General features: G+C 40.2%; 1 protein-coding gene across 1 annotated transcript in view; it reads left to right on the top strand.

Annotated features, from left to right (window-relative positions):
• Positions 1 to 27524, top strand: part of LOC103372465 (receptor-type tyrosine-protein phosphatase zeta-like) — a 99919-nt gene that overhangs the window by 18731 nt on the left and 53664 nt on the right. Inside the window, exon 2 of the mRNA XM_008302120.1 lies at positions 24859 to 24921. Within this exon, the coding sequence (XP_008300342.1) occupies positions 24859 to 24921 (63 nt within the window). The remainder of the gene's footprint in view (positions 1 to 24858; positions 24922 to 27524) is intronic.

Here is a 27524-nt window from a genome sequence, read left to right as displayed (position 1 = left end):
TCTATAAAAGAAGGAAGAACAACCACCTATAAAGCATAAAGTAAGAAAAACACTGCATGTAAAAACTTTTTTTGTGTACTTTCATAACATTTCAATTTATTATTTTCTTCTATTTGTGGATTTAGATGATCCATAAACATTATTCATAAGTTTTTTTGTATATTGCTGTGAAAATGGGCCTACCTTCATCATGTAAGCTTGGTCTGCCACCATCTGTGGGTTTGCTCAGTGTTTACGGCCTATTTTTGCCAGTTGGCAGCTTGGAAATACTACATGACTGGAATGCAGCATTATAATCCTCAAATTCAGTCGGTAAATACTCTGTTAACCAGACTACGTGTTCCTACCGACATTATTCAGAGCATCACTCTCAACTTAATCCTGCGCTGAAGACTCAATCAAATGGTAAAAAGTTTATAATATAAGAGGGCTTTCCATACACACTCACACTTCCTCTCTCATTGTCTTTCCTGTGGGATACAGCGTTGGCATTCTCCCCTGTCCATTCAGCTTCAGTGTTTAATTAAGTCGTTTTTCTGTTAGAGAAGCTTTTCTCGGGGCCTCTGACAAACTGTTTCGTCACCGTGTGTACGATTAGATTAGAAACACGTCTCCTGGAACCAAAACAGCTCTGCTTGTAAGAGACGCTCTATACATAAGTGAATCTGGGTGAAGAGGGAAACTCTCTTCCTTCACTGTTGATCAGCATTCAGTTTAGCAAGACTTCTGCTGTGCTCAGTGCAGTCAAATGGATGAAAAATAGTGAGACAGGTTTTCTGTTTTTAGATTCTTACCATTAGCGACTGTATGCCTGTTTGCTTGACATAAATGCTAAAACGATTATGGCAGTACGCTCATGAAGGCAGTGCTAAGTTGCTTGTGTTTAGCAAGTTCCCTGTTTCTTGTATTAGTTTAGCATATAGCATAACATTTACTAATTTGCTATACAGATCTAGACACAATGCACAGCTGAGGCTGATGGCAATGCCGTTTTGCAAATTTGTCCTGCTGTCTTAAATGCCAAGTAGAGCTACGATTCCACTGCTGAAAATAGCTCTCTATTTATACACGTAAGTTTCCAATGACTCTTATAACTCTGGAGGTAATTCTGTTTCTTCATTATTCTGTTTACTTTGTCTAAGGCACCAGTTCCACTGGCAGCAGAACAGACCCAGAGCATAAAACTACCACAACCATGCTTGACAGTGGGTTTGGTGTTCAAAGGTTAGAGGCCTCACCTTCTGTCCTTCAAACATGTTTCTGATCATCGTGGTCAGCGCTATCTTTGCTGGTGGAACAATGTAAACTTACCCACTGAGGCTTATCTTATCTAGATACCAAAAAATTTGTTTCATCTGACCACAGAACTTTCCTCCAGAAGGCCTTTTCTTTGTCTGTGTGATCAGGCACAAACTTCAGTCGATATTTAACGTCCTACTACTAAAGGAAGGGCTTCCTCCTTCTACCTAGCAGCATCTTAGTCCATGGCGAAAAAACACTGTTGACACCTGTGTTCAAGCAGCTACTAATCTATCTATCTATCTATCTATCTATCTATCTATCTATCTATCTATCTATCTATCTATCTATCTATCTATCTATCTATCTATCTATCGACAGTTGTGTTCAAAATAATAGCAGTGTTTCTTAAAATGTGAATTTCCAATCACTGGGAACACTGCACATTATATTTTACATCAAAATATGAAGAAAAATGTATCAATATTTTAATTAATTTACAGAAAATGAAGGAAAAAATGATATTAAACTGTTCAAAAAAAGTGTGCATTTTTCATTACAAACTCAAATATTTACTCAATAAGGTTAAGATTTAGAATTCCTGTGAATCACTAAACTAATATTTAGTTGTATAACCACTGTTTTTGAGAACTGCTTGACATCTGTGCTGCATGGAGTCGACCTACTTCTGGCTCAGGTATTCCAGCCCAGGATGATTTGACAGCCTTCCACAGTTCCATTGCATTGGGCTGGGGGATTGGGATTGGGATTGGGCTGGCCACTCCATAACCTGAATTTTGTTGGTCTGGAACCAAGATGCTCCTCTGGTGCTAACTGGTGTGTTTGGGGTCGTTGTCTTATTGAAACACCCATTTCAAAGGCATTTCCTCTTCAGCACAAGGCAGCATGACCTTTTCAAGTATTTCAATATAAGCAAATTGATCCATGATCCCTGGTATGTGATAAATAGGCCTGACACCATAGTAAGAGAAACAGCCCCATACCATGATGCACCACCATGCTTCACGGTGTTCACAGTGTACTGTGGTTTGAATTCAATGTTTGGTGGTCGTCTGACAAACTGTCTGTTTGTCAAACTGTTGAATATAATCGCTATAATTGCACTTTGAATTTGCAGTAATCTGGGAATGTCGTAGACAGACGAAAAATGCACAGGTAAAGATGGATGAAAGCAAACATTTGTGTTCTTTAAGTTCACATATATGTCTATTAATTGGTTCAGTCGTCAACCAAAATTTATTTGAATTGAAAAACTTTGCTTATTGTGTGAAATATTGCTATTTGATAAAAATGTTGTGCAGTGTCTGTTTTGTCAGTAATGCAATAAATGTGAAACATGCAGGTTAGCTCATTTTCAAACAATACTATAGCTGACTTCTGGAACTTAATATATAGAAGATGGACATAGCTGCTTTTACATCAGCCGCTGCTTTGTGAGCTACTGTTTTGAAGCCTGTAGTTTAGTTATTTAGCCATCACCATTTTTTGACACCAGATGTAACAATCGATCTGACTGAGAACTTGAGGACACTGGGCAATGTGACACTACGACCCGTCAATGACAAGGTAGCCCCATCCTAAAACATACACTGCCATGTTTTTTTTTTTTTTACTGTAAATGGAACCATGATTTAAAAAAATGAACACTATACCATATAGTTTTATAGTTTTTTTTTGTATTTGCACTTTTTTTTTTCTAAATACTGTGATGTAAAGATTTGTTCTTAATTGCTTGTGTTTGGAACATTTGCATGTGTTTTCTCAAGTTGCAGTGAATGGAGCCTTCAGGGCCACCATACAATGCCAATCCACCCGTTTGTCTTTATAGTAACAGAAAATGCAATCCGGTCGCAATTACTTTTCCTTCAAAACATGTCTGCTGTTGGAGATCGGTTTTTGTAAACATAAGTTTGAGGAGGCAGGGTTGCCACAAGCGATGAATGGCGGTCAGAGTGAACCCATGCGTGCTGCCATTTCCTCAGATTGTCAGGTCGTTCGAGGTCACATTGGCTGCTGGAGAGATCAAGCTCAAGACAGTTCTGGAAACATTTCTCTAAACGCAAGGCTACGTGCACACGATGTTGTTTACACATTACCTAAATGTCTCCCTTAATTAGGGAAAGTTTAAAGGAACCTATGTGATTCATACCCAGTAAGACTCACCAGACTCCCCTAACATACACACTGCTGCTTTGTTAAGTGATTGATGCCAACATGTCCTGTTGTTTTTTTTAGTTTAGTTTTTATTTAATTTGCAATCAGCAAATGGGTAATGGTACAGGGAATAAATAAATCAAATGTCTGGGATCTTTGTGTTTGAGCTGTTCCTTTCTTAATTTCTCTTTCAGTCTTTCTCTTCCTGTAAACAAGTAGCTGTAAGTGGAGCTCTTTGTTTAGAAACCCTGGTTGCTCTAAGTGTTTGGAGCGGCTGGCTGTGGAGATGATGGCCCGGTGGATGAACAGAGTAGAGAGAAGTACTTTGGAGGCTTCAGCTGCTGGGTTTGCTGCAGATTGATGCTACAGCAGAAGCTGGCACACAGTAAAAGTTGGGCAGGTAACCAGCTGACATTTAGAAGCTGAATAGGTGTTGAGGGGACAATGCTGAGAACTGCTTTCAGCACCACAAAGAAAGTGAAAGCTGACACGACATCTGCAGTTGTCCAGAGCTTGTTTTTTTTTTTTTATTCTAATTTTTGTAAAATAAAAATCTGCACTATGGTCTGCTAAATCCCCAACAGCTGTTTTTTGTTTCTATGCTTCTCTAGAGTACACAAAGTAGTAAAAACTAAAGACCTTTAACTCTTGTAATGTGATTTGTAATCTTGCCTGGTAAAGGTCAATCCAGTGGAAATGCTAAAGAGTTTAGAATTCGACTTCATTAGAGGTTAATTTGTTTCTTAGTTATATCAGCAGTGTGGCTGTGGGGGCCATGCATGTTAGTGGCCCATCACTTTGATCTGACCTGAAATATCTTGATGAGTATTTGTTGGATTGCAATGAAGTGTTGTAGAGGCATTCATTGTCCCCAGATGTGAATGAACTCTAATGGCTGTGATGAACCCATGACTTTTTATGCTGCTCCAATATGAGGTTTACATTCACGTGTCCCTCTGGATGGACTGTAAAAACTTTGTTGATCCCTTAACTTGTTCAGTACTTTGGTTTATGACCAGGAGCTGCAACGATCAGTTGATTAATTGATTAGTTGTCGACTATTACACTAAATATGTATGCATATATATATATAAATAATTAAAAAAAGGTTACTCAAATAGGCTACTTAAATAAAGGTATTTATTTAACCGATTGAGCCGTTTGAGGTTGGTTTTTTTTGTTTGTTTGTTTGTTTTACAAAAAAAGGTTTAAATTCTTTAAGTCCAGCTTCTCAAATTATTTTCTGGTTTTTCCCGTCTATAATCCTAAACAACATTTTTGGGTTGTGGGCAAAAAAAACCCCAACAAAAAAACAGGACACAATCTTGAGCTTTAAACAGCGTTTTCACAATTGCTTGTCATTTATTGACCAAACACTCAATTGATTAACCAAGACAAATATCAATAACTTTATTGACAGTGACCATAATTATCAGAAAAACCAGTTTACAGGTCTAATTTTTACCATGCTCATTTACATGCTAACATGCTCAACTAACATTTGCTAACTATAGCAGAGAATGTGGTTGTAACCTAAAGTTAGCGTTTAATTTAAAACATCATTTTATGTTGTTACATTTTGTTGTGTAATGATATTGTAAATATTTCTGTGCTACTTTGAGTTGATGTTGGATGAATCTGTTGCAGTGTCCAAGGTTGGAAATTGAGTTTATTGGTTTGTTTAGGAAGACGACGAATGAAATGGAAACATTATGTTCGCTATCGTTCCCAAGAGAAAGCCCACTAGTTTCCTGGTTACATTATCTCATGTGATGATAAGTACCCTTTGTGCACAGAGCAGCTTCATCTGCAGCCTGAGGCCTCACATCCGTTAGTTAGAGTGCTACAGAATCTGTGAATAGAAATAGATAGGATCCATTTCGATGCGTTCCTCACATTAAGGAAGTGACTGTGGCTGGTGGCTGCAGGGACAGACATGAGGACAGAAGCCAGAGAAGCTGTTTTAGACTTGATGAGGTCAGCAGTTAGCACAGTTTTGAAGATATTATTTGCATTTTTTGACCACTAGTATGTCTTTTGAACCATCCATCCATCCATTATCTATACACCATGTAATCCTCATAGGGTCGTGGGGGGCTGGAGTCTATCTCAGCTGACTCAGGGTGAAGACAGGTCACCAGTCTATCACAGGGCTACACTTACATACAACCAAGCACACTCACATTCACACCTACGGACAATTTAGAATCACCAATTAACCTCAACATGTTTTTGGACTATGGGAGGAAGCCGGAGAACCCGGAGAGAAAAACTCCAAGCAGAAAGATCCCGGGCATCCTAACCAGGATGCAAACCGGAGATCTTCTAGCTCCATGGTGACGGTGCTAACCACCAAGCCACTTGCAGCCCGATTTTGAACCATTTGTCTTTAAATATGTCCAAGTTTTGGGTCTCTCATTCATGCACACACATGTGGGAGTTACACAGTGCTGCTGATGTTGCCCTCCACTGATTTACAGGTGGCAATAATTCATCAAGGAGTGCAATGCACCAGCAAATAAGCTATTAGACACCGATGTAAACAGTACAGGGATTAAAATGCTTTAAAATTCAACAAGGAAATACATTCAACATGTTTGTTCGAGCCCTAGGATACACTCACAATTTGATGATTAACATTGAATGTAAACATATCTGTGGTTCGTTTACAAGAAAACTCCGAGGGCCCGCTTTAGGTTTCTTGTGCTCTTGGAAAGTCAGTGCTACAAAGTAAGCTTTACAAATGTGTTTGCCCCCTCTCCCCCATATTAGTATCACAGATTCATGGATGACACCAAGCCTGTTTGATTTGATTGAAACAATTCATTTGGGCTGGTGACCAAGAGGACAATCACAGCCTGGTTCAGACCTGGACCTGGCATGGAAATATGGTTTGACTACGGTCTCAATGCAAATGAGGCAAACAGTGTTTTGTGAAGCTGTGTAATAGTACATGTGTGAATTCTAAAGCTAAACTAATAAATCTATCTGCTGTGGAGCTGTTCCTGAAGTACCCTGTACATGCAATGTTAATGTTAATCACCATGATAACACTTGTGCACATGAGCATGTGAGTGCAGGGCTTTTATCCTGATCAAAGGGACAAAAGCAGTTTAAACTGTGTGTGAACTTTATCAGTTAATTAAGTCCATTAAAATCCATAAAGTCCGTAATCAGTACAGACGGTAATCCTTGCAGAATGTTTCTTTACTACAGCCCTTGTTCGCCTGCCTGTTTGTTATTTGCAGCCCACAGTAATAACCCTACGAATAACGCACATAATCAGTTGTGTCTTTGTGCTACCAGGGAACATCAATATACACAGAAGAAGCATTAAACCTGACCTGCTGTCAGTCAATGGAATTTGATTTTCTCATGTCCTGATGGTACAGAATTGCATCACCAAAACAGTCCTGTCAGTCTGCGTGACTTCATGGAATACAGACTTAGTTTGTTTGTAAATCAGAACTAAATGCAGCAGGTTTCATTTTCAAATTAGCCAAACTTCTGGTTTAAACTTGCCCTCAGTTTCTTTGTCTAGCACAGGGGTGTCAATCTCAAAAAAACAGTGGGCCAAAATTTAAAACCTGAACAAAGTCGCGGGCCAACATTGAACAAATGAACCTTTTAATATGGACCAAAACAAATTTTGCTTTAACATTGAATATGGAACAAGCAACGCTTATTACCATATATTATATATAACTTAATAGTGGAGACATACAAAATCAAATTCTAAACAAAAAAACACATCAATGGCACAGTGACAGTTGTAGTGTGAAGTCGCTATGCCTACTGTTACAGAGGAGAGGGAGTTTCTGGGTCCTGTCCTGATTGACGTGCCAAAACAACAACAGGGCATTATGGGATTTGTAGTATTATCGGTGAATGCGCTGTACAGTATAATACCGGGGGCAGCTCTAGTAGTCATTTGATATTGTCTCGCGGGCCAAATATAATTACAACGCGGGCCAGAGTTTGACACCCCTGGTCTAGCACATTAGTCCTTTCCCTGTCATCACAGCCCTTCTCTTTTCCGTACTGTCCCTTTAAGGAAAAGTATAGCTGATTTCCAGACCTCTCAGTTTCTGCCTTTACTTTCATTTTGCACCATGCTTCAGGTTGTAAGAGGGATTAAATGGTTACTTCTCAGACTGAGCTAAAGAGACAAATGTGAACATACTGCTGTGTGTGGACTGAGGATGGCATCAGCGGGACAGACAGGACACTGGGTGGAGATTAAACTTGTGTATTGTTCAGTTAGCAGCACACAAAGTAAAACAGGCCCGGCTGCAGCCCAGAGGGCCCGATGATGGAAACTGTAGACAGTCAGATCCATTATTCATCTGCTCTCACCCCCCCGAGACAGGTCATTTGTTTCTGACAACAGATTCAGGTCACTCATGAGTGCATGAACACAAACATACACAAAACACACACAAGACTGTCAGAGAGCTGGTGGGTCGTATCAGTGAAGCTGGTGTTGAAAGATGTTAACCAGAGAAGTCAAAAAAAAATAAAAGCACAACCCCACACACACACACACAAACACACACAAATGTGCCAGCTAGTGTGTAGACAAGAGCAGACCAAGTCCAGTCTGTCAGGTTCACAGAAGTCAATAGTGGATCTATTGCTGTGTAGTTATTTATTCCAGTTACCTCTCTGCCACAGTATTCTATTACAGAACATACTTTATCATAAAATTGACATCTGTTCTTGTCTCTTAAACCTAAAACATACTCAATCATCAGGTGAATATATCTCAGACTTAAACAACTGGATCTCTGACAAACTCTTGGATGAGAAGTACAATACTGCACAAAAGGTTTCTCATCCATCATGCAGTACCATCACTAAGGCATCTGATTGTTTCCAAATTATTCAGCATCAGGACAGCATTGAGTTACAAAGAACTAGCTTCGGCCACAAGAAGAACAAATAGTGCTGCAACAGATGGTGTAGCCCCCACAGAGCCCTGATCTCAACATCACTAAGTCAGTCTGGATTACATGGAAAGGCACTGAGACAGACTAAACCCACAGAAGAACTGCGGCACATTCGCCAGGATGTTTAGAACAACCTGTAGTACCTTGAAGAACAAGGACCTTTTTAAAAGCAGAGGGTAATTACAGGAAATACTGGTTTGATTTAGGTTTTTCCTCGTTCTTGCACTTTGTATGGAGCTAACTAGTGAATTAAAGTGATTCCTTTTCTTCACTTTACATCTAGTGCTTTATACTTGTTCGCCTTATTGTATGTTCTGATTTAGCTTCTCTCTCACTGTTAAGTGCAGGTATGGGTGATGGATATAACAAAAATTGGTTAGTCATTTTAAAAATGTAGCTCGAGTAAGAGGCTTCTTGTGTCACACTGTTACAGTAAAACATGTGCATGTGCTTGTCTCTTGGTTGGACTATTTTGTAATTGTTGGTGCATTTAGAAAGACTACATTTCGATTACAGCAAACTCAAATGGGTTGCTTTGTATTCCACACCTGTCAGAGATTGTGTAGATAAAATTATGTGGATGCTTCGCCTGTGTGTTGCCTTCAGGTTGTCTTGAAAACTTCTAATGAACAGACTTTTGAACACATCAGACCTGCACCTACAGTTGACTGCATATGCCACTGCTGTAGAACACAGGTTTTGTATATATTGGAGTCTAAACAAACTGAAGCTTTGTTGGGTACTCTGCTCGGCGCCTGGGTTCTGCCTCCAGCTCGAACTTTCCTCAGAGTTTTTAATATAAAGTATTTTCATTCTTTTTGTACACATGCAACATGTTTGATAGTCAAGCAAATCAGCTGCACTGAAAAGTTGTTGGCAGGTTTTTCCAATGTTTTTCAGGCGGAAAGATTTTAATACTCACGACCACTTTAAGTGACCTACTAAAGATTAGCTTCTTCTGGTCGTATTTTCATTTCATCTGAGCTGCTGGAGTTTGTTTTCTTGCCTTTCTTTCTGCTGTGCATGTTTCACGCGAAATCATCCTCTCGTAGCTCTGTTTCTTTCATGTTTCAGTCTTCCTTTTAGGGCCTGATGGACCTGCCCTGGAGATAATCCACACTTTTGGTCTTTGCCATTTATAGTTAAAAGGAAAGATGAGAGCAGCTGATCGATGAGCAGAGCTTCAGCCCAGAGGCCTCTGTTGAGCTGATGAGTTTAGTTTTGCACAGCCGGTTCTCCTCTGTGTTAATGCTCCACGCAGCAGTTTGCTAGGATTTTGAGGTAGAATGGGTTTTTTCATTTGTCTAATGCCTGCAGGGCTATGACAACGCTCTTTGATTTCCTGTTGGTGGTCTTAGAGTGGTTTTTATGGAGAATCTTCTGTGTATGCTGTAAATCTAACAGGAACACTTTGATGACTCATTACAAGCTTTCAGAGGCTTCCAGAGGTCCGCTCTGTTTCACCACCACTACACATTCAAAGCTGCACCACAATTTAAATTGTTCTTACCTACAAAAAAATAACTGATTTCTCCTCAGACAGGAGACAAAAGCCACATGTGAGTAAATCATTTGCAGGTGGATGTTGGATGTGCTTCAGGCTTTGAAAAGATTATGATTGTAACAAGTGGCAACTGTCACAGCTTGAGGCTGAAGTCAGTGTGAATGTACCTTAAAGTGCAATGTCAAACAATTACCAACTTCTATTCAAAAGGCGTCAACTTCTATTGAGAGATACAAAGTCATTGTGTCTGCCTCTTCATACAATATAGCTAAAGCAGCTCATGTTAGCCTATATCTATACCATCACTTTCCAGTCAGTTAGTGTTTGCTTTGGCCAGAGGTAGCAGCATGTGTGAAAAGCAACAGCCCACATTCCTTATTTAGAAGGTCTTTGCTCCGAACAGAAAAGGTGATGCTCAGCTTCAGCTGTAGCTTTAGACCAGATGAATGCAGGTAGGTGAATAAGCAGACTGGTCATTTTCATGTAAGTCAAGATAGCAAACTTACAAAGTCAGACCAAGCAACACTCAACGTTTCATACTTTTCTACAGCCATCTTGAGCTAGACTTCATAAAGGTATAAACTGTTTTGTGTTACCTGAACTGACCATACCTCATGTCATTTTATTTTATTTTGTGAGTGGACACTGATCATTTTACTCAACCAGCTGGCAGGTTCATGTTGAACAACAAGTTCTCTAAGCTTGTCACATGTTACAAAAGGATAACATTGTTTGTCAGTGGCTTGAAAACTTTTTCAGACTACAGTAACAAAAGTGATTTCTTTGACTACTGTCTGATTTTATCAATTCGATCTTCAAGGTATGGTTTGCTTGGATGCTAAAATTTCTTGGCTACTTAAGGTAGAGAAAGATTGCCATTATGTTACAAGATGCTATCACTGACAGAAAGAAATCATCAGTCAGTAGTGTAAAAGTAAGTTTGTTGACCCATCCGTCCACCCCATCCCCCTCCATAAAGGGTTTGTGTTCATGTGGAGGATTCTTTTTTTCTGCTTCACAGCCAGATAAGGTGTCAGATAAAGTCTAAATGTATATCTGTCTAGTCAAAAACTATACTACACAAAAAACAGCTTTGTTTTTGGTAGCTCTGATGGAGTATCTTGCTTTTCAGACTTTTCATTTTGGCTCTACCCACAACCAAGTACTGTAGATCACTATTTAATGTTTTGATGAGATTTACACTTTATGGAGAAATAAGTCTCCATTGCTTTTCCATGAAAGGGCCTGAAGTGGATGGGACATTTGTGACAAAAGAGCCCTGCGACAAGATAGAATCATGTAGCAGAACATGTACAGTAGCTTCAGTGAACATGTTTTGACAGCGAAGCTTTTCTGCTCTGCTTTTTTTTTTTTTTTTTCCTGTACTGCTGACAGATGAGGCCTGTGGTCAGACCTTTGAAGTGTAAAACGCTCCAGCTGTTTAGATTCATTGGCCTATTCACAGGGGTAAGAAGCTTGCAGTGTGTATTGCTTGCCCTCAGTTCTGCCTGCCAGGTGGAGTTTGAAGCCTCACTAAATGCAAAGCCTACCTCCCTCACCAGTACTGACAGACATACACTGCAATGTTGTCACAACTGTAAACCTTATAGGCTAAAGTGGTGGATCCTCAGCCTAGAAACAGACACAAGGTTCAGGTTCATCCCAGGGAAAGATCTATAACTAATAAAACACAACATCAAAAAAAAAAAACCCTGGGCAAGCCATCTTCTCCTGTTTGGGTTCAGGTATTGTAGGCTGTGGGATTTGTGTAAAACCTCTTTCTTGGTGTTTTTTGTGGTGCCTGTCAGTGTCTTTTTTGCTGCCTCTGGGTGTGTATCCACTATTATGTCCGTTGTCTGCTGGACAGTTTGTTTTCAGTCTTACTCAGTATTTACAGTCACACATGTACCATTTGGCATAAATTCTGCAAGTGTTATGAACCAAAGAATTGCAGTGTCTTTGCCTTCACAGTTTCTTTCAGAGCAATATTATCAGTTTTACAGTGTTCCTGCTCTTTCCCACTGTGACTGCCTGTTAATTGATTGAATCATGCTGCTTTCTGTATTTGTGTTTTCTGTGTGTGTGTCAGGGTCTATTTGGGTCAGTCCAGTGGTCCAAGGGTGTATTTGGGTCAGGTCTTCCTGTGCTCAGGTCCCCCTCGGATCGGGTTCCTTTTTTGTTTCTTTAAGTTTTGCTTTCCTTGCCTTTGTCTTTTTTGTAATCGTTCCACTGACTAGCATTTGGTTTGCATATTTTTCCTAATAATTTGGTGGACATGAAAAGTTTTTAAAAGTTTGAGTTCATACTCGGTTAACTTCTCCCCGCCACCCGTTACGCAGCACATTGTGGCTTCAGCACGGAATGAAAAGTGCCATTCTAGTCTGATCATCAGAGTCGTACAACATCCATTTTGGCTGTCACATTTCCTAAACACCAGCATTTGTCATATATATATCTCACCAACAAAACTCCAATTCATTGTCAATCTACATGCGTTAATTTCTGAGATTTTTTATTTTTTTTTATTTCTGTGAAATTTTTATTGAAATAAGAAATGAAATCAACAACCGCTTGGAAAGAAGGCAGAAAGGAAGTTAATTGAAAAATGTACTGTACCTGAAACAGCTATTTATAGAGCAGAAGCGTACAAGTGTTCACTGGTTCTGTAAAATTCTTCAAGAAATATAAATCAAGATTGTCCTCAGATTAACCTGCCCCTCTTCCAGTGGTAGGTATTACTCAACCCACCCTGTTTAGACCCCTGTCCCCTTGGCATTAGGAGCAGAGGGGCAGGGACTGGGGTAGATGTCGGCAGTGGGAGAGAGGGGAGGTTGTCACACATTCTGGCGTGAGTACCAGTTCTCACCCCATAGCCTGTGGACGTCCTGGCTCTCCCAGGGCTCGGCTAATCCTCTTATTCAGCGTCCGGCTGGAGGCTGCAGGGCTCCCACAGACCGGAGTGCAGAGTCGGCCACTCTCCGCTGAATAAACACACTGACACAGTTGTGGTCTTTTTCTCTCCGTACAGACGCTGAGCAAGAGTTCTCCATAGAATCTATTCTACTCATTCACTCTTTTCCAGTAGAACATAAGCATGTAACCCCCCCACCCCCTCTTTCTAACCTCAAGACCTGAATACATCCCTCCCTACTTCTCCTCAATCACCCTCCCATCTTCACTTCCTTTTCTCCGTTCATCTTAAATCAGCTTTTCTTCCCTTAGCTCTTCTTTCACTCTTTGAGGAAAACTTTTTCCTCTTCAATGACAGTCTCAGGAATATTTTTTTCTGAAAGGAGCAACAAACACCAGCCACATTGTGGTCGGTAGCATCATTTGATGCCCCCTTCCTGAAGGTTCCCAAACCCTTGGCTTGCTGAGCTTGATACCTGACTGGAGAAAATTCAAATTTAAAAAAATAAAAAGCTTTAGGATATAGGATATATCTCAATGATCAATTACTGTGGTAATTACCCTAAACTTAGCACAATCTGGGCTTCATTGTTCTTCAATGTCACACTCCATCAACAACACACTAAGGGCCCTTTTTAACAGGAAGCAGCTTGCAATAACTGCATGCACACAGATCACTAATGGGGCTAACATCCCATTTGACAAATGTCTTTGACCCCCAACTTTCAGAAGAAAACTGTTGTAAAAGCTTGTTGCATGTTCATAAAAATTATGTTTCTTTCCATACATTACACGTGTCAGATTAACAGGAGCTAAAATTATCTCATCTTGAATGTCACAGATTGCATATCAGGTTAATTTGGTAGAACAATTCTAATTCAAAGTAGGTTTGAAAGGTAGTGAATCTGTTATTACCACCTCTTAGCGTTCAGCAACAAAACGACAGCCCTGCAGATGGCTCCTTGAGGCTGTACGCTGGCACTTTGGAGTGTGGAACATTCTAACATACTCATAACACCGTGTTTTATGTTGTGACTGTCATGAACACAGCTGCCACAAGAGCACTTTTAAAATGCAGTTCTAACCCGTCTAACACAAGTACTCTGTGCCAAACTCAGCAGGTGTTTTCTTTGTAGTCATTGTCACAAAAGGTTTCCAGTCCATCTCATGTGTCGTGTATTGTCACAAGGCCAATGTGGTCTGTAGGTGAAACCTGCAGCATTTGATGTGTGCGTGTCGGATGAGTCCTGTTTGTCCTGCAGCATAATGAGGAAATGACAAAGTGAAACTGAAGCAGTGAATGTGCCTGACAGACCACAGAGGCAGATTTTCAAAAGCGTGCTCTAAAGTAGATCATACCACAGACAAAGACCTTTTTAAGGATGCAAGTCGAAAGTTGTGGATAAGTTCTGGAATGTTATGTAGAAACAAAATATTTGTAGGGACACGTATTCTGGTTTTAATTTGAAGGCAACTGAAGGGCTGCTTTCACAAAGCTGCCGGCATCACGTTTTATATTTTGGAGCCTTTTACTGTCACAGCAGCTGTCCAGCATCAGTTACATTATTTCAAGTACTCAACTTTAATGACACAGCTTCAGGTGACTTGTTTGAAAAGATTTCATTACGTACACATCATGGATTTCACGGCATCACAAACAGGTAATTAAACACAGGTCTAAAGACATTTAGCGTAAAGCCTAACAAAATCCAAAGAGGAACCAGCTATCTGTACTAATCCTGCTGTATATCTGAATAGAGCCTCTGTCTGCACATAAAAAGCATGTGTAAGTATGGCAAGAGATATTTATGTTAGCGTTATCTTTTACATCTTGTGTCTTGTACATATTTAGGCTTTGAAGTGAGCATGTTCAATTCTTGTATTTTAATTCCATCTCTAGCTTGTATCAGCTTGTTTTATTTGGTAATCTCAATACCACTCAGTAACGCCCCATTGAGATTAGAGAGTTATGTTTATCGGCCACAGGGGTTGGTGACTCTTCAGAGAAAGTAGTTCCAGTTTTACACAAAAATAAAACAACAAGCTTTTATTTTCCTGGGGCAACATCAAAATTTGGGAGAAATTCCGCATAAATATTTGGAAGATTATGAACTAAGCTATGATGGATTTCAAGTGTTATTACCTGAATTATCAGTTGAGTTCAGCGTGGTCCAAGACAGTCACCTAAAGCTGTCAGAACACTGCACATGGATGACTCTTACAGCAGCAGAAAATGAGGCTAAACGACAGTCAGTGCATGGAGGAGAAAGATGAGCTCAGACGATAGTCCTGTTGATACTGAGCACTGACTGAGGCAGATGGACCAAAAAGTTTGCCTGACTGATTACACACATTTATGCACTCACTAGTTTGGCCACAGCTGGATTAACCTCTGGGAGACTGCAGGACAAGATATGGTGTTGGTCTCTATTGACCCCCACAAGAGATGATGTATTAATTAATCACATTAATACTAATTTACAACAGTTTTAATAAATGATTATTCCAAGTAATTATTCAAGGAAACATGCTAAATATTCACTTGTACCAGCTTATCAAATGTGATAATTTTAACACTAGTTTCTCATTTTTCAATGACACTAAATTTAACATCTTTGGGTTTCTGTTGGCTGCACAGACAAGGTAAGACATTTAAAAGTTCAACCTGAGCTTCAGTTACTAATTATTGAGGTTTTTAATTAATTTCTCACATTTTATGCACTAATCCATTATCAAAGAAAATCACTGTCAGACATAATGGATTATGTAGTACACATAAGTAGAATGATATGACATTGCTTTAGCTGTGCTGACTTCTAAAAACTTAATAGAGAAAAAAATAAAGCAATGAGGTTAAATAGTTTTCGATATACAGCACATTCATGCAAAGAATACACACACACACACACACACACACACAGACAGACACTCACTCACAAACAACAACAGGCTGTAATAACCCCTTGCTGATGTACTGTTCGGAGAGCAGACAGGTGTTTCATGTCAGAGCTCCTGTTTACACTGTCTGGTTTCCATTTTCACTTCAACAGAGACAGAGCTCACTGCTTCCTGTCTGTCCAGAACAACCTGATTTCCCCGAGGTCACACAGGGAGAAACAAGAGGAGGAGGGACTTGTTTGTGACGTCTCTCCTTCAGTCTGTCGTCAGCACGGCTTGTACCTTGGACTTCATCGTCACACTTGTGTGATAGTGTCTCAGAGGACATCGTCAGCCTGTTGGTCAGCCCACCACTTTGATTTAGACTGAAAAAAAAATGTGTTAAATGTATATACAGCAATGTGATGGTCTAAATCCAAAAATGACCAACGAGGTGGAGTGTGAGTCAAGCAGAGGCAGGCCATGCAAATAACTCTTAGCATTAGATTACCCTAGGACGGCAGCCATCTGTCACTCAAAGCAGTCACGCCTTATAGTAGAACTTAGAGGAATTGCAGTTTCCAGCACTTTGACATTGGTTTTGTTTTGCAGCACTGGAGGCTTGATTGCTGTGCAATATTGTCCAGGCATTGGGCTGTGGCTCATCTGGTAGATCATGCTGATTAACGTTGTTAGGATTGACATGTTTTTCCATTCACATCCTCCTTCAGCAATATAATCAAACCTCAGATCCCACCAAGACTTTATTGGATTCTATTTCAGCCTGACAAAGATATAGTGAAACTGAATCACTGTCCTTTTCATAAAAAAGTTTGTAGCTGTAATTTCTACTTGTTGCCATTGCTTACTATCTCATCTCACACCTGAACTAAGTGTGGTATGACATGTGTATACACTACGTCTTTGCAGCATTGTCAACATGTGCATGGCAATCTAACTATTTATCCCAAAGTACCACTGCCCAAGTGCAGCCTTACAGAGCTGCTAGCATGGCTGTAAAGTCTATGTTTTGCTTGAACACGATTGAATATTTCCCAGTTGGGGAGGGGCGGCTGTGGCTCAGGTGGTAGAGTGAGTCGGTCAATGATTGGAAGATTGGTGGTTCAGTTCCGCCCATTAATCTGTGTCATAGTCATTATGTCCTTGGGCAAGACAGTTCACCCACCTTGTCTGGTGTGAATGAATAATTGACAGTGTAAAATCTTTGAGTTAGAAAAGCCTTATATAAATCTGATCTATTAATTATAATTATAGTTGTTCATATGTTGTACTAAGGATGGAATCTGAGGAGTTTCATGTCCATCCATACCTTTAAGCACTCCAACTATCAGTCGCCAATAAATTAGAATGAACTAGAGAGTTACTGAAGGAACTCTGGATCCCTTAATTAAGTGCTCCCAGTTGGCAACTAAGGTCTCTTGTAAGAAATGTGCTGCTGTCCGTTGACAGATGTTCACCTTACTATGTTAAGCACTGTGAGATGACATATGTTGTGGATTGCGCTATATAGATAAAATTGAATTGAATCTGAATATGTCAGCTTCATGCCATTGCACTGAGCAAAAACCTTCTATGTCGAAACTAACATTTCTGAATCACTTTTATCATGGTACAAGTCTCAGCTGCGGCCTGTCACACTAGCAAATGGGCACAAACAAGGGGTGCACTTTAGGTTCGGATGGGACCAAAAACATCACAGACAGCAAAATACACAATTTTCAACCAAAATCACAAAACATCTTCCTCATTTGCTTTGCAGGAGTTGGTAACATCACTAATTGTACTACAATGAAGACAGATAACATCAGATTAATGTGACACACCAGCAATCAATGTAATCCAGGTTAAGATTTAGAGTTTTGTTTATTAGTGCATTATTATGTATTATACATCACTTAAAGCCCAATCTTGCTAAATGACAATATCGCACACATACCCTGAATCTCTCCGTCACTGTGGGCATGTCTGAATGAAGCTGTGAGAGACATTAAAGTAGAAGTAGCCAATGTCTGAATGACAGAATGTTGTCACTTTAACTGACGTCTTCTTAAGTATAACAAGAGCTTAAATTGCTTGTTTAAAGAGGAAATACGATCTAATGGTGGTGCTGCAGTAAAAGTCACAAAGCAGTTATGAAGTAGTCGTTGGCCTCTGGACAAACAGATGGATGACATGAGGCTATAATAATGCGGAAACATCCTCACCTCGCTGCGGCAGACATAAGGACTGCTTCTTGTTAATTGAACTTCTTCCCTCTGACCTTTAAACTAGAGGTCATGACCCTTCCATAGCCTGAGCGCTGGAGGTCAGTGACTAAGTGAAAGCAGCAGATTGAATCACGCCACCAGAGCGAAAACGCACCAAGAAAAGAAAAACGATGTCACTTTTTTTTCTTTTTGCCTGGTTGCGTCTTTATTGCTGCTTTCTGAAGGAAACGAGCTGCGACCGGGCGGCAGGAGCTGTAACACCGCTGGAATGTGTTGCAGTAAATCACATTCATTATCTGCTTATTGTCATGTGGTGATTCATGGAACAGTAGCAGGGAGTGAGTTTGTGCCTCATCGGGAGGTTTTGTTCCAGTTTGGCGCTCTGTCACTCTTTTTAACCTCCAAAACAGAAGGCTTGAGTGTTCTCTGCTTGATTTCCATCATGTTTCTACATGTCAACATTTCTACTCTTAAACCAAAATGAAATGGATGACTGGGCCGTGCTGTAATGTTCCACTGGACCAGAAGAGCAAGAAAAAAAACTTGTCTTAAAGAAAGGTTTTCTTCCCCTGAACAGTCTCACAGGATGATCTACTGTTGCCCCCCCAACAATCACATGTTGTAGGTTATACAAGGTAAGTATGCTGAGTTCCTTATATTCATCTGAAAAAGTGAGGAGGAAACTGAAGGACAATAACCTGTCACAAGGTTGTGTACTTCATGTAAATATTTCAAAACAGTACTGCCCTTGAATTTTTACTTCACAACATGTACTGTATGTGCTTTTTCTTGCCAGAGGTCTTAACCCTCTGAACCCAAAACCCATCAACCCGATTGTGGCTGAACTGTCAAAACAAATATGAAAACAAAATAGAGGGATCGAGAGGACAGTAAAACACACTGGATCACAAAATAAAAACAGCAAACTGTGTACAGAGGAGTAAGTTGTTGGCAAGCTGTTGGCAGCATGGTGACGTATCTTTCTAGAGTTGATGTGCAGAGTCATGTGAAAAATGCCGTTTGTAGAGGTTGCAAAAATGGAAACATCTAAAGCATGTGGAGTGGCCATTTTTTCCTTTATTAGTAACGCTCAACATGTCATCAGTTTTTGTAAAACAGATAATCGATGATTAGCAAAATTCTAAGAAGTGTTCTTTTTTTACAATTCTGGGAACTGTCGATGTGTCGTGCTGTACAGAGCGTTGGTTTTGCAGTTTCCATAGAGCAGCAGGACTTTGTATTGCAGTCGAAAATCAGCCCACAGTGGGTAAAAATGTGACAGGAGAAACAAACACCCAGAAACTGCCTTGGAGTTAAGAGGGCGAATCTGTATGATTTCTGGCAGGTGCTGCTGACATCCTCTGATTGGTTGGTTATTTCTAGGTGGTATCAGAAAAACTTTATTGTCATCACAAAACAGTACGAATTTGCACAATGCTAAGTATGACCATACAGTTTAACATAAATGCCATCTGTTTCTTTTCCCACACACAGATCATACTGTCTTATGTCTTAATTGAAAACATGTGCCATAGTATTGGTTAAAACCATCTAGAAAGATCTTTGGCTGTGTTTACTGAGTTCTTTTGTATATTAATACCTGCTCTACAGGAAACTTCAATCAGATCAAAGTGGTTGCAACCCCATCATTAGTCATAAACACTTAATCTAATGCAGCTACTGAAAGCAGTCAGATTGCTGGCAGTCTGCCTGGAAAACATGAGAGAAAACTACTTTACATGAGAACTCGTCCTGTCTGAAGGTCTCATTGAGGATCTGAGGAAATGAATGTGCTGCCCTGCAGGTGGCGCCTTCCCTATGGAGACAGTCAAACATGTAATCCTGGATTAGACCGCTATCATCCAGAGCTCAGAGGGAATACACATTGCACAGCAGGAGACCGCATCTCCTAATTTACTGTAGACTAATTCTGGACAGACCCCAACCAGGACAGGTCATAACATTAAATTTGGAAAGGAGGCTGTAAACATCCATCCATTATCTATTCACTGCTTAATCCTCACCAGGGTCGTGGGGGGCTGGAGTCTATCCCAGCTGACTCAGGGTGAAGGCAGGGGACACCCTTGACACCCTGGTCTATCACAGGGCTACACTTAGAGACAGACAACCAAGCACACTCACATTCACACCTACGGACAATTTAGAATCACCAATTAACCTCAACATGTTGTTAGAGGAGGAAGCCGGAGAACCCGGAGAGGACCCACGCTGCACGGGGAGAACATGCAAACTCCACGCAGAAAGATCCCAGGTGTCCTCACCGGGACGCGAACCGGCGACCTTCTTGCTGCGAGGCAATGGTGCTAACCACAGCTCCACCTTGGCTGTAAACAGTCAGGGAATATTCTAGTAATCTAATTTCTTGGTTTGAAGTTTGTATCACCGTCATCATTGTGGGTTTGTGAGGATTTCTGACATTTGATATGTATTTATACAGCACTGCATTCAACCACAGTGTTTCTGGGCTGCTGCTTTTTCCACCAGTCCTTATGTATTCAGCTTTGCACCAAACATTTAACCCGGCTGCAGGATTAGATCTGTTCCAATTAAGACAAAAGCACTCCAGCACTGATGTTGGATGATGTGGTTTGGCTCACACTGTTCCAGTTTATCAGATAGGTGCTAGATGGGTTTAAGGCCAGTGCTCTGTGTAGGACAGTCTTCTACACAAGAGGGAAAAGCATTTCCTTAATGTCCCACCAACCTGTTTAGTTTTTGTTTTCTATCTTGAGTCTGACTGTGTAATAAGAGTGTAATGAAAAACAGGTTAAGTACTCTTTAATGTTTTCTCCTTACTGGACAAGGGGGCTTTGGCTAAACCAGGAAAGCATCCTAACCAATACTTTGCTTGGCATCGCACATAATGATCCTGTGCTCAGCCACACAAACTTGTGTCGTGATACTCCTGACAATCTGGCTTTTTGTAATCTATCTTTTTATATATCTTTCAGCAAGATGCGGTAGGCGTGCCAAAGATTATGAATGGTTGCAGATTAGATACTCCCTGAATGTACTTCAACTGTCAGTCAACAAATTTTGTGTTTAGCAGAGTAAAAGTTGAGCTGGTGTCCTCGAGCTGCATGGAGTAGCTGAGGAGAGGCACAGATTTCATATATCTAAGGAAGCAATCGTACAGCGTTATGTCGACGCCATTTCAAGGCAGGAAGTGACTATTTTTATGGAAAAATTTGATAAAGGATTCCCATGAATTCCAGAAAGAGACCCCAAAACCTTATACAATCACTCGCATTTCAAACTGTGTGAGGCTTTTTCGAGAAACAGAATTCTAACTATTACTGATTCAACAGTACTATTACTGTACTTCCAGCAGAGTGAAACACTCTACTTACAGCTGTCCTAAAGTACCCTCTCCATATTTCCTGTTGTTATTGTGAGAAACATAAATCTGGTTTGCCCTTCAGTGTGATTGGCTGCTTTGAAAAAAAAAAAAAAAATGTAACCATGTTCCTGAGAAATCTAACTTGTTTTATCTGCCCTGCCAAGAAAAGGAGACCTGAGGCAGATATGTTTTGATGGCAGCTGTCTTTTATGAAAGTTGGCAGCTTGCATGCATGTCAACCAACCATTAGACTGTATTCAGCATAGTCTGATGACTGAAGAAAACTATGGTTGTTGTCAGACATGACCCTAAATGTAAGGGTTTAGGTTGCAATTTCTGGCAGACTCTTTTGTAATCCAATCAAAGTGCATGCTGTCCATTGTAAAAAAAAATAAAAAATTCCATCAATGGATTCTCAACATTTTTTCACAGTATATTGACTGCTTGTAAAAACACACCTCATCACGTCAGTTTATTTCCTCTTCGTGTCGTGTGACCTCTGCTCTTTGTTTCACAGTCAGACCCTCTGCGCTTTGTTATGGTAATGAGGTGTTGTTCTCCAGCGGCCCCTCAGGGTGTCGACTTTTCTTCATTAGCGTGGCAGATGCCTGCACAGCCGCTCGGATGAATGATTTCACCTCCTGACATCACGGCGCACAGGAGTGACATCAGTGGGTTGTATGGACAAGGCATTGGATTGTTAGAACCTCAATCGGCCGTAGTTTTTGAAGTGAACGATACTGATTATCTTGCAAAAACAGTGTATGTCAATGTCTGAGATATATTGGCAAGTACGGGAACAGATATTTCACTGACTCCTCACAGCTAGAAGATCTCCCGTTGGTGTCCTGGTTTGGGCGCCTGGGATCTTTCTGTGTGGAGTTTGCATGTTCTCCCCGTGCAGCGTGGGTTCTCTCCGGATTCTCTGGCTTCCTCCCACAGTCCAAAAACATGTTGAGGTTAATTGGTGATTATAAATTGTCCATAGGTGTGCTTGATCTGTCTCTAAGTGTAGCCCTGCAATAGACTGGCGACCTGTCCAGGGTGTCCCCTGCCTTCACCCTAAGTCAGCTGGGATAGACTCCAGCACCCCCATGACCCTAGTGAGGGTTCAGTAGTGTATAGATAATGAATGGATGGATGTAAAATTGTGTTTGGTTTGTCAATATAGGGTACTGAGTTTATATTCGATTTAGACAATCTTAACACATAGCTGCAAAATAACAAAATGTGAAGAACGTAAAGGAGTCTGAATTCTTACTGAATGCAGTGTGCTGTCTTAAAGATACTGTGAAGCACCCTGGTGGCTTAACCATGAACTACAATGGTCCTGGTTCAAGTCTTGCTAAGGGATTTCTTTCCCCTCATTTTTTGTCATTTCTCATAGCATCTAAATATCTTTGTATTCAAAAATCAGCTTCCTCAGACTGGCATCAGAAGAAGTGAAGTGATCTCCTGAGAGCTAAACCCCTTGTGAAAGCATTGAATTGACTTTGTTGAGAGACGTTGGGGTTGTCTTAGTCTTCTCAAAGGAACATTTAGTGGCCAATAGAGGCACTGCAGGGTGAGAAAAGCCACCACTAATTTTGACCCTCAGTTGTGTTTGGTTGCCCCTATGACTGTCAGGGAGCTGTGCAAATTATATGGGTCCCATAAGGGCTGAATGTGGTGGATAAAATGGCATGGTCTGGAACTGGTTAGACTGTATGATATCCATATGGCAATTCAGTATAGGCAGAGTAGGTGGGTCTTATTAGGGTGCTTGCAGGCAAAGTGAAATCTGGCCTTGGGGTCCCTTTTATTACAGCAGGCATTGGAGTCTGTCAAAGCAGGAAAATCTAAACAGAATGGAGTCATTTTTCATTTCATTAGTTACACCTGTGTTTGACAGAATGTCTACCGTGAGAAATGTCTGTAATCAGTGGCACATGGGAACTTTATTTTGTCCTTTTTCAAGTTCATAACGGTGAGTTCCCCTTAGCTCAAATAGTCCACATGCTCAGTATTGCGTGCTCTTAAAAAGTGTTTAAATATACACTTTGACCTTCATGGTCTTTGCCAGGCACAGAAAGAAGGATACAGCCTGGAATGAAGACTAGCAGCACTTTGAGTCTGCACCTTGAAACTAAGGTGCTTTACTGTAAATACTATTGTCTCATACTCACAGTGACAGTAGTAATATGTTGATGGCAGGTACAATGTTTTACATGTTCGCCATCTTGGTTTAGCATGATAGCGTGCTTTCATTTGCAAATTAGACCAAACACAAAGTATAGCTGAAGCAGATGGTCATTTCAAATGGTAGAACATATCTGATCATCAACCAAAATCCTGGAAGAATTTAAAATAAGGCTGTGTTTTTCATCTAGATGAAAAGTGACATTAAGTACTCAGTTTAGTTCAACCTGAGGAGAGTTAATGTTTGAACTCAGTTTTAATGGCAACTCATTGAATAGTTGTTGAGATAGTTCACCAAAATTACAAATATCAAGTCAGTCAGATATCGCCAAATGATCATCAAAGTAACTAGGGACCATAATACATAACAACACAACTATCTGTGCTAAATTTAATGATAATCCATCGATTGTTTCTAAGTTTTCTCGTCCAAAGTGGTGGATTAATTGACAGATCAGCATTATAATATGTAGAGCGCACATAGCTGGCATGGCTAAAAACAACACTTCCTTCCAGTTAGTAGATGAAACAAAAGTGACAAATCACTTTGGAAGCTGAATCATTGCTTCATCCAATTTTGTTGAGGTGTTTGTAACATTCATGAGTACATTATTGTCATTGCTATTTCTGTCACAGTCTTTGCTGGTGTTCTTTTTGTGCCTTAGCCAAGTACAAACCATGCACCTGGGGCATCAGTCACCAAAGTCATTCATTCTGTTCATTGTAAAAGCAGAACATGACTTCAATGCAATCCTCTCGTGTCCATTTCTGTTTGGTGTTTCTTCTATCTATGCTGGTAGCTGGATGTTCTGACATGGAAGGACCCTGTTGGAAGGGTTGGCCTCCACTGCATTATCATCATTAATGTCATTATTACTATTTATTTACTTAATAAAGTGAAGCGGTAACTGAAGCCATTTTTTAAAAAATAAATTCTGTTTAAAGCAGCTGAGATTTGAAAACAGGAACAAAGTTTATTGAAAGGGAGCAAAATCAAGGATTCGCTGCGGGATAGTTGAGAATGTGTGTGGTTTTGTTTGGCAGCTCTTCACTGTCACCTGCAGCAGATCAAATGAAATCAAACCGGTAACAGCACACCAACTCCTGAACCATAAAATCCATTAAAGCCCAACCCACTAATGAATCTGTCAGTCCCGGAATTTAACAAGACATTTGTTCATTGAATCTGTAAAACTTTTTACAGCATCCAAAACTGTAATTTATGGGACTTATTTTGAGTCATGTAGCGTTAAAAGGTTGATTGCTATCTGAAATTATAGAGACAAAGGCATGGCTCCCTAACAGCCAGACAACTTGTTATTATTATTTTGGAGGAAGACATCGCATTTTAATTTGGGTAAAATAAACTAATATTATCAAACAAGCAGTCATTAATACTCATGTTTAAGTGATCATGTCTCTTTCTTTCTCTTGCAGCTGAAGGCTATGCATACAGGAATCAACGCAAGTTCTCAGAAGACATTGACTGGTCATATGCAGGTGAGTGCTACATAAAAAAAGCCAGAATGATCATTTATTTTAATATATCAAACCTAGAGAACTAAAGCCTAGTTCACCTAGATGCTGACATATTGAGTGACATCAGGGTATCTGCTACTTGCTGAGGCTGTCGTGCTTGAAACTGGCTCCAGTTTCCCAGTCGGAGCTCCAATGTCATGATCCATTCCATCAATTCTAATTCAGCATTACTCTGTCTCTCAGTACTTTCTGACTTCCCAAAATCTACTGTTTCACAGCAAGGTTCAGCACTTTCATTAAACGGCTGACCACTGCTGTTTTTTTAGGGGCAGGTTCATCCACATTTGGGAGTATTTGTGGAAGCAGGATGGTGGCTGTGAAGTGAGTGTGTAGCGGTGTGTAGCTGTGTGATCTCAGCAGTGGAGTAATAATTCTTATCTTTATTGGTTCAGTATTGTCTTTTATCAGCCAGACAGTTGATTGACATGACAGGTCAGTGAGGTTGTTGGGTTTAAAGACAAGTTTTGCTCAGTTTCATTAGCAAAGGTCCTAGAACTGTACCATGGTGGACTCCACAGTGTATAGGGGCTTAAGAGGACATAAACATACAGTATGTAGAGTATTTATATGCAATGTCTCACTGCTCTTGTGTGAGAGAATATTCACACAACTTGTGTGTTTGTCAGCTTCCTCTTGTATTTTGCTAACATATTAATTTAATGTTGCTTTGTGTGTGTGTGTAAAAGATGTGTTTGTGTTTTGTCTGCCTGCAGATCCACTCATAGTTAGCATGGACTTTAATATTTATGCTTTGATGTGATTCGGTAAATAATCTCTGAGCTAAAAACTGCTATATAAAGTGTTTTGTGCATGTGTGGGAAAGAGAACGCTCAATTTTAAAGGGGAGAGTCACTGATTTTGAATCCGAGTAAAGGTGAGTAAAGCCTTTAAGGATTTACATAAGTGATGGAAATCTGGATCTGTTTGTATCCATGTACATTAAATTAAATCAACAATATAATATATATAAATATACAGTGCAACAAATTAATTAGACCATAGAATCCCCACACGGACAGTTAAACAGACTTTCTGAATATTTTTAAGGATTCAAGAAACTCTTTTCACGACAAGCACACGTCTGCACACACCTCCCATCCAGTGTCAAAATCAGGGACGTTTTCGGGAACAGCTTTAAATCGAAACCCTTAAATCAGGACGTCTGGTCACCCTAAATACCTGTGTTTGTTTCATTCATCTGGCTGTAATGAGCAACGCAGCTTCTAAGAGGACCTTTAGAAGACTTCTGAATAAACAAACCAGCGTGAGAATGCTCTCTACATTCAGCAAACTCTGCCTAAGCTTCTGTAAGCAATAAACTCATCCACTGATCCCCCTATCACAGTGCTGTGTTACTCCAGCTTCTGCAAAACAGGTCAGAGTCTAATTCAGGAAAACGATGCCTTCTTTCTGTACAAAATCACATAAATCAGTTTTATCCACTTAAGTGTCATTTTAGGATTTGCATATGAATTGAAGAAGTTTGAGTGTAAACAGAGCTCAACATAGTAAACACTAGAGATTTAATACATTAAAAATCTGATGTCTATTGTTTTCTAATCATTCTAGTACACCAGTGTGGTCTGTTCTTAAGGGGATGTGACCTCTGATCTTTTATGAAATTCGTACATTCACAGGCTATCAGGTAATAAATGAAAAATAAAAATCTAAACTTAACCTCGGGCTACAATGTGGCGCAGTTGGTAGCACTGTTTCCTCGCAGCAAGAAGGTTGAGGACACCCTGGATCTTTCTGCGTGGAGGTCGCATGTTCTCCCTGTTAGAGGTTAGCACCGTTGGTTCGCAGCTACAAGGTTCCTCGCGTCCCAGTTATGGCGAGTGGGATCTTTTTGCATAGAGTTTGCATGTTCTCCCCGTGCAGCGTGGGTTCTCTCTGGGTTCTCCAGCTTCCCCCCCACACAGTCCAAAAACATGTTGAGGTTAATTGGCGATTCTAAATTGTCCGTAGGTGTGATTGTGAGTGTGCTTGGTTGTCTGTCTCTAAGTGTAGCCCTGTGATAGACTGGTGACCTGTCCAGGGTGTCCCCTGCCTTCTCCCTAAGTCAGCTGGGATAGACTCCAGACTCTAGTGAGGATTAAGGTGTATAGATAAAGTGTGGATGAACTTAACCTCTACTATTATTTGGTCCAGATTTGTATGTGAGTATATATTAATATACCCATGAGAAGCTTTTAGGTTGTAACATCTAAGTTTGCACGTGTGGGGGGGAAAAAAATTAGTTTGTTCCTCACCATAAATGGTAAAGATAACAAAAAGATTGATATGTTACCAACTTAAAAGTTTTCACTTAAGTTTGTTGTATTTACAGAAGTGGACGAAGCATAAACTCAACAATAAATACAGACAATAAAAACCCCAAATTGAGAACTCAACAATAATACTAGACAATGTGAGACACAACTTTAATACATTGAAAGCACCATAAACAAAAAGGCACCATGTAGTGATGTCCTTAAGGTAATGAGGCCTTTGCTTTAGTTCTTTTCCATGTCAGTGAGACTTTTTGTCCCACCTATAGCTTCTATACCTTCTGCACCCTTTGG

Source organism: Stegastes partitus, unplaced genomic scaffold, assembly GCF_000690725.1.
Source record: "Stegastes partitus isolate 25-593 unplaced genomic scaffold, Stegastes_partitus-1.0.2 Scaffold1762, whole genome shotgun sequence".
Taxonomy (NCBI): Eukaryota; Metazoa; Chordata; class Actinopteri; family Pomacentridae; genus Stegastes; species Stegastes partitus.
This window is presented reverse-complemented; position numbering and strand designations above follow the sequence as displayed.